Here is an 8,783-nt window from a genome sequence, read left to right as displayed (position 1 = left end):
TCGGTTTAGAGCAGCAGTCATCCCTATAAGCCTTTGAACCTCCTTGGGATTCCGAGGTGGATGCAGATTGTTAATCGCCTTAATTTGGTCTGGGCTGACTTCAATTCCACGGTGCGTGACCATGTAGCCCAAGAATTTCCCTAATCCGACACCAAAAGAACACTTTGAGGCATTAAGCCGTAGCTTGTATCTCCTCAAGATATCAAAAATATTTTCGAGATCACCAACATGATCGGACTCCACCTTACTCTTTACTACCATATCATCAATGTAAATTTCGATGTTCTTTCCTAACTGAGGCTCAAACATCCTGGTCATCATCCTCTAATAGGTAGCCCCTGCATTTTTCAAACCAAAGGACATCACTTTATAATGATAATTTCCAGTAGAAGTGACAAAAGCTATCTTCTCTTGATCGTCCAGAGCTAGAGGGATCTGATGGTACCCTTAAAAGGCATCGAAAAAGCTCATTTGATGATGACCCACAGTCGCGTCCACCAACTAGTCAATCCAAGGCATAGGGAAAGGGTCCTTTGGGCAAGCTTTGTTCAAGTCCGTAAAATCTACACATATGCGCCACTTCCCAGCCTTCTTCTTTACCACTACTGTGTTGGCTAGCCACTCAAGGAAGAAGACCTCTTTAATAGCACCAGCCTGCTTAAGCTTCTTCGTCTCATCCTTGACAGTATCAGAGTATTCCTTGAATAAGCGCTGAGGCGGTTGCTTCTTTAGGGTGATGGATGGATTGACATTCAAATGATGGCAAATGAAGCTTAGATCCACCCCTGGAGCTTCGTAGGCACTCCAAGCGAATACATCAACATTCCTCTTGAGAAACTTTACCAACTCCTCCTTCTCTTGAAGTGGCAGCTGAGCTCCAATTTGAAAAAACTTTTCTGGATCATTACCTAGGGTAAATTTCTCCAAATCTTCACATTTAGCCTCCTCGGGTAGCCCTTTCGCAGGTAGTTCCCTTGACTTTGACTGCTATAAGTCCTCTTTAGCTAAGGCCAAGGACTTAACTGTCGGTTGATGTAAAATTGCAGACACAAGGCACTACCTAGCCATTGATTGGTTCCCTACTAGCTCCTCAACTCGGTCTCTGGATAGATACTTAACCTTTTGATGTAGGGTTGAAGAGATAGCCCCCAAGGTGTGAAGCTAGGGTTTGGCGACAATGGCTATGTAGGGGGAGTACGCATCTACTACTACGAAGTCCACGTCCACCATTTCTGAGCCGGCCTACATGGGTAACCTAATTTAGCCCTTCGGGGCAACAAGCTTCCCATCAAAGCCAGCCAAAGGCGAATCGTAGGTTGTGAGATCTTCAGGTTTCAAATTTAGTCCTTTATATAGGTTAGGGTACATGATCTCCACATAGCTGCCTTGGTTCACCATCACTCTTTTCACTTCATACCCCCCATATTCTAAGGGTAACCACTAAAGCGTCATCATGTGGTTGGATAGTCTCTATCTTGTCTTCGTTAGAAAAACTCAACGAAGGTTGGATTTCCAACCTAGCTCTCTTCGGCTCGAAAATGGGGTCCTCGGCCGGTGAGCTGGCCACAGACATCACCCTAGTAGGCTGAGAACCGGTCCTCCTAAGCGCAGCAAAAATGACATTGATTGTACCTAACGGAGGCCTTGAAGAGGCATTCCTCTAAGCCCTTGATCTTAATTGGTCCTCTCGTCCGTTGGGTTGATACAAAAATTGTTGCAACTTCTCCTCCTTGACCAGTTACTCCAGATGGTTCCACAAAGTTCGGCAATCTTCGGTGGTATGTCCCCGATCTTGGTGGAACTGGCAATGGAGGCTTTGGTGTGCCTTAAAGGATCTCCACTCATCTTGTTCGGCCATTTGAAATACGACTCGTTCTTGATCTTCTCTAAAACCTAATGCATCGATTCTCGGAACACGGCATTTACCACTTGAGGGTCTGCAGGCCCAGATTGTCCGGCAAAGTCTCTTCGGGGTCTATTATTATTATAGTGGTCCGACCTAAAATCCCTCCTCTCCTGAGGGATAACCTTGCCCTTCCCCTTGTCATGCTAGTGATCTTCCTCAACTCTTTTATACTTATCAATCTGATCCATGAGTTGACATATACTAGTAACAGGTTTCCTCGTCAAAGACTTTTTTAGGCCGTGCTCGACAGGTAGGCCGAGCTTGAAAGTGATGACGGCTACGTCTTCAAAATCACCATCTATCTCGTTGAACATCTCCCAATACCTATCCGAGTATGTTTTCAGAGTTTCTCCTTCTCTCATGGACAGAGATAGCAAGGAAGCCAAAGGGCGAGGAGCTCAGTTGCATGTGATAAAACGGGACCCAAACGTTCAGATGAGTTCCTTAAAAGAATCGATGAAACCTGCCTTCAACCCATCAAACCACCTCATCACCACAGGCCCCAAACTGGATGGGAAAACCTTGCACATCAAGACTTCATTCTTAGAGTGTACAACCATCTTTTGATTAAAGTGGCTAACATGTTCAACAAGATCCGTCCTGCTGTTATACAAGGTGAAAATGGGTTGAGTAAACCGCCGAGGGAGTTTCCCCTCCTCAATCCAGTGTGTGAAGGGTGATCTAGAAATTTTGTTAAGTGCTTTACTCAGGGCATCATTCACTAGACCCCTCGAGGATGAAAACTGTTTCTACGCTCATGGCGGTAATCTTTATTGTATGAGAAAGATTCATTGGAGTTCTTGACCTCTGTCTCTAGTCTTCTTCTTTTTCATCATCAGAAGAGTAGTCAGAGTTGGAAGGAGCTCGCTTCCGTCGTTCATGGCGTAAGCTTCTTTTCAAATGATCAATCTCCTTCTGCATGTTTCTGGCATTCTCCTCTTGAGAAACATGGCTTTTACCACGAGCTTGGCTTCTCTTAGTATAGGTAGTATACACACTTCCCTCTCGGTCCTTTTGCTATTCAAGATCACAGAAGTGATCTCAATGCTGAGACCCCATAGATTCTGCCTGGTGTGGACCTGAACCTACCATCTTTGAAAGTTCAAATCACTAAAGCACCAGTATTTCTCACAGATGGCGCCAATTGTAAGGACCAGATTTGAACTCCTAGCCCACAATATGGATGGACGTAGGCCCAAAAAGCCCACAACAATGAATTTGTAGAGAATGGGTTTGGATACTGGGCTTTAGTTGATCAAACAAACATAAAAATGGATCCAAATGAAAAAAGAATGAAAAGAAATAGGGTTGTATTGAAGAAAAATAGTCCTCGGCAAGGTTCGAGGTGCACTATTCTTGTATATTGTTCTCAAATTGGGTTACAAGTTTGGTTCCTAAATGCTACAATGTTTCTTCTTACAATTTTCGATCCCCCCCCCCTCTTGTTTCCTCTTTCTCCTTTTATATCATCCTCCCTTCTCATTCCCACTTCACACGTGTATATCAGAAGGTTGGTGTTGATACTTATCCCATCTGCATCTTCCATCAGTCTCCATGTAGTAGCTATAAGGCTGAAACACACTGTTCAGGTATCACCTCCACATTAATGCGGCTAGAGAGTTAGCTTCAGTGCATTTAATATGGAGGCAGCAGCTTTCCCTAGAGATACTAAATTAATCAATTCTAAACTTTGAATATTCACCTTAACTCATTTCATTTATACAACTCTACCTCTCAGAAACCGTGTTCATTGATCTTCTCTCTCTTTTTGCCTGCAAAATCATTCTCTGATGCGGAGAAGTATACAATCTCAACCTTGAGTAATGTTGACAGGCATTCTAAAAAGTACCTAGCCAGGCTAAGCAAGATATCTATGAGGGTTGATCGATTAGAATAGGAAGATAAACATGTATACTTTGACGCAACAATCATAATAAAGACTGTTTTGATTCCATGTTTTATTAACACACACAAAAAAAAAAAAAAAAAAAAAAAAAAAAACTTTGAAAGGTCCCAAGCTAGCTGAGCTTGTTCCCGAGGATACATCATGAATAGAAATAAACAACTCCCAAGCTTTTTCCCTGTTCCCACCTACTACAAACAGAGGGTCATGTGTTCAGGCTTAAAGTTATGTTCAGGGCCATACGGCTAACGCTCCTTCCAAAATCACCTTTAAGCACTTATGATTCCATGAAAATAGTGATTACAACTTAAATTTGGCATCAAGTTTTTCCTTCTATTTTCTCTGGAACTGAACAGAGGCTAAGAACTTCATCGATGATTCAGAGAACTATAGACAGAAACATAAAACAACACTTAATTGAGTAAGAGTGTAACACACTTTTTGAGCTTTTGAAAGGAGAAAAAAAATTTGTACAGCAATGGAAACAGTGGTTAATTAAGACATTTACAATTGATTTCACATCCAATTTCTCGGCAATCAAACAAAGGCTAACACTAATAAATAAGTTCAGTAACTTAGAAAGAGAGAAAGAAAGAGATATTAGAGAGTGCGATTTCATTGTCACCTTTTGAACCTTGTGGATTTTCTTGAACCCGTGCATGCTGATGATCTACAAAATTAAACACAAAACATGAGAGACGAATTTCTAAGTTTTCAGTGATAAACAAAAAAATGAAATAAGCTACAAGAAGGTGAAAAAACCAGTGAGACCATGGCTGTGTCGGCTGGGAGAGAGTTACAAGAAAGTGATTTTCATTTTGGCATAAATGCACTTTTGGTACCTACATTTTGGGCTATTTCTCGATTTGGTCCTTAAACTGATTTTACTCCTAGGTCAGTCCTTGATTTTTAAAAATCGTTTTTAAAATGGTCCCTACCGTCAACCTAGTAACAGAAAAATCTAAGGTGGCAAACGGAGTGCATAGGTGGCATATTAGATGCTGATGTGGCCAATAAAATAACATTAATAAATACTACGTCAGCATCCATGTCAGCATTTTAATGACAAGTCAACATTTTAATTAATAAAAAAATTTTAAAAATTAAATTGAAAAAATTCAAAATCAAAAACAAAAAAAGAAAAAACTTTTTCAGAAGAACATTGTTCTTCTTCTTCCCTAGGACATGAACTTCATGCTTCATGTTCTTCCCTAAATCAAAACCAATAAATCCAAGAAATCAAACCCATAAACATCCAGTAAATCAAACCTAATAAATCCAAGAAATCAAACTCAGAAACCACCCAATAAATCTAAGAAATCAAACTCATAAACATCCAGTAAATCAAACCCAATAAATCTAAGAAATCAAACCCATAAACCCACAAATGGGAAAGAAAGTGCACCTAACCTTAAACTATAACCAACCCAGATCCTAGTTTTTTATTCAACAAGCGAAACACACAACGTGTGTTAACAAAACCCAATATAGAATCCAACAACCTTAGCTCAAACGAAACACTATTAATTAGATACAATTTGAAAACAACGACCAGATCTCAGACTTTTATAAGTAAATACTAAATAGTACCAAACTTTTGAAACCTCCAAAGTCCAAACGGCTCACTAACAAACAAAACAAAGCATTTTTTCTCTCAACCTCGAAAAAGTCGAATAATCTAAGTTATTGGAGTTGAAATACAAACAAGAATTGGGATCCACGAGAAAATGGAAAAGAAAAAAAACCCAGATCCGGAATAAGAATTGCAATAGTTAAAGTTGGGTCAACGAAAACAAAAACCAAGAAAACCAAGAAACGAAAGAAAGAAAGTTTGGGAAATGGGATGTACCTGGCGAAGAAGAAAAGAAATACAAACAGGAATTGGAATCCACGAGAAAATGGAAAAGAAAAAAACCCAGATCCGACTTATAATTTCAACTATAGATAACTCAAATTATGAAAAAGTTTTTTCTTTTTCTGTTTTTGATTTTGAATTTTTTCAGTTTAATTTTTTTAAAATTATTATGCTGACTAGGTATTTATTAATGTTATTTTATTAGCCACATCAGCATCTAACATGCCATCTATATACTCCGTTTGCCACCTCAGATTTCTCTGTTACTGGATTGATGGTAGGGGCCATTTTAAAAACGATTTTAAAAAATTAAGGATGGACCTAAGAGTAAAATCAATTTAGAAATCAAATCAAAAAATGATCCAAAATGTAAGACCGCATTTACACATTTCATTTTTAAGTTGAAAAGGGGAAATGAAATATCAGAAACAAGCAGGTGAATTGAAATTTGAAATTTGAAATTTGAAATTTGAAATTAAGGTGCGCCCGAAAACTTTTGAAATTGAAAAGGAGAAATGAAATATCAAAAACAAGCAAGTGAATTGAAATTTGAAATTTGAAATTAAGGTGCGCCCGAAAACTTTTGAAACTGGTGAAAGAATTATTAAAAGCAGCTGGCTAACGGAAAAGTTATGGGTGATAAGCTGTACTATTTAAATGATGTCAGCTTTTTAATCTTACATGTTTCGGGCAGGAATGGCTACTTGAACGCCCACTTCTGACCTAATTTAGGCAGAGTTTGGATTCAACTTATATTCTGCGTTTTTTTTTTTTTTTTTTTTTTTTTTTTTTTTTTTTTTTTTTTTTTTTTTTTTTTTTTTTCTGCCGTTGTTTTTGACTTTTCAACCTATTCACTGTACACTTTTCATCAAACTCAGATACTGTTCACAACAAAATAAGCCGTGAAATGCACACCAGTGGGTCCTATTTACTGTTCACGGACCCACAAACTTCACTTTTCAGCAACTTTTTCATTAAAAATGGGTCCCACGATACTATTCACACATTTAAAAATTATTTTGCTACAGTGTTTTCAGTTTTCAGTTTCAGCAAAATAAGTTCTATCCAAACAGACCCTTAATCTCTTTATTCTTATTAGCTGTGAGTACAAGGTTAGCGAGAATTTACCCTCTAAGTCAAGCAACGAAAATATGGGTGAGAGAGAGGTCGACTGGTCTGCTCTTCCAAAGGAACTCTTGCCTTCAATCGGAAAAACCGCCCAAGCTCGCATCGATGTTGTAAGATTTCGCAGCGTCTATGCTTCATGGAGATCCATTATCCCTCCACTGCGTGGGATATCTCCTCCTTTGCTTCTTCCTTTTCCTTTCGCCATCAACTCAGCTGGAGGCCAATCCTCTCTCTCTCAAAGTACCATCTACCGTCTCGAGCCACTCAATGATAATCCAAACCTTTCAACATGTTCATCAAAGAGCTGGTTGGTCAACGTGGAAGAGTCTGAACCTGGTCGAGTACGTCTTTTGAATCTACTTTCAAGCCTCCATATCAGGTTTGTCACAGGCTCTTTTAAAAAAGTGATTAACTTATTGGATTTTCGAGTTGTCGAGGTAGCCAAAGCATATAAACTTCAACATAGTAGTGGCATGAATATTGCTGGTGTGAATAAAGTTGTGTTGTTTCCTAACTCTGCGTGGACTAGTTGTGTTGAAGATAAATTGATTTTCGGGTTATTTCATGAAGGAAAGTTGGGGTACGTGAAATATGGAGACAAGAATTGGACCTTAGTAGATCATCGCAACTTTTACTATGATGACATTACTGTATACAAGGGACAACCCTATGTTGTTGATAGATTGGGAACAGTTTCATGGATTGATTCATCAATGAAGCTGATACGATTTTCGCCTCCACTTCCACTTTGTGCTTTGGGAGACCATAAGCATTTGGTGGAGTCATGTGGAGAACTCTATGTTGTTGATAGGTTCTTTGATAGACACGATCTCCGTAGATACCTTGTTTGTCCTAAGACAGTTCATATTGGAGTTTATAAGCTGGACCGAGAGTGGGGTCGTTGGGTTATGGTCAAGAATTTGGGTGATCAAGTTTTTATTTTGGGTAATGACTGTTCCTTCTCTGTTTCAGCTACAGAATTCTCTGGATGTAAAGGGAATTGCATTTACTTCACTGATGGAAAAAACATCGGTGCCTTCTACTTAGAGAATCAGAAAATTGACAAGATTCTAGATTACGAAGCCCAGTGTCATCCATTTTGGCCTCCTCCATCTTGGCTCAGCTCAAAATCTTCATCTAAATGTTGAGTTTAAGTTAGTTTTTACATGGTCGTAGTCTTTTTAAATTAATCTAGCATGGGATAGTAGTGCCCTTGAACTGCTCTATGTTGGTGTGTCTTTTATGAATTCAGCTTAACTTGTGATGTATCCTGTGTCACTTTGTTTATCGATTGTGGTTTTAATCAGGAATCAGCCTGACATAGTGGTTGATTCTTGTCATTTGATAGTCCATGTGAATTGAAAATTTGATATCAATGGAGATGTTGAGCATACTGTAAAATATTAAAGCTTGTGAAGAAACTGAACTTTCTCACAAATCTACTCATGGCCTAGCCTTTTTTATTTATTTGTTCATGTTTTTGGTAGTCCAACTGATCCAGCAAATTAGTGGTGGAGATGTTCAAGATATATATGATGGACTGGAGAAATTGTTCATTACAATAGGAGTATGGTTATACTTATGTGGTTCTCCTAACCAATAAAAAAGAAGTTATTACTTATCAATTACCAATTTTAAGAAGTCCATTGTCGTTGAGACTCACAATGGTTTAATTGTATTGGTTATGAGGATCATGTGTATGGTACAATAGGAGGATTAAAGTATTTTGTTTGAAAAAACTGTATAAAATACTAAATTGAAGAGCACATCAGTAGATCTTTTCTTGAGTGGATAATTGGACTGCTATGGTACATGGAATGGGCATAGCATGGTTTTGTAGACCTTATAGCTGCCATCTGTCTAAATTTTGTTTTTAATGGCTTGCCAAACCATGCTAATAATAAAATCAGGCTTTGGTACCTCCTCTCTTTCATTAATACCTAACCATTTGCGTATCATCAAACCAAAAGAAGGAAATAGATCATGAAGAA

At 38.6% G+C, this 8,783-nt stretch overlaps 1 protein-coding gene across 1 annotated transcript; it reads left to right on the top strand.

Annotated features, from left to right (window-relative positions):
* Positions 1-6,815: 6,815 nt before the first annotated feature.
* LOC115993584 (putative F-box protein At1g65770) lies at positions 6,816-8,180 on the top strand. Its single transcript, XM_031117522.1, has one exon. It carries the CDS (start codon positions 6,816-6,818, stop codon positions 7,938-7,940), a length of 1,125 nt encoding a protein of 374 aa, XP_030973382.1. The 3' UTR covers positions 7,941-8,180.
* The last annotated feature ends 603 nt before the right edge of the window (positions 8,181-8,783 follow it).

The sequence above is a fragment of the Quercus lobata genome, chromosome 6, assembly GCF_001633185.2.
Source record: "Quercus lobata isolate SW786 chromosome 6, ValleyOak3.0 Primary Assembly, whole genome shotgun sequence".
NCBI lineage: Eukaryota > Viridiplantae > Streptophyta > Magnoliopsida > Fagales > Fagaceae > Quercus > Quercus lobata.
This window is presented reverse-complemented; position numbering and strand designations above follow the sequence as displayed.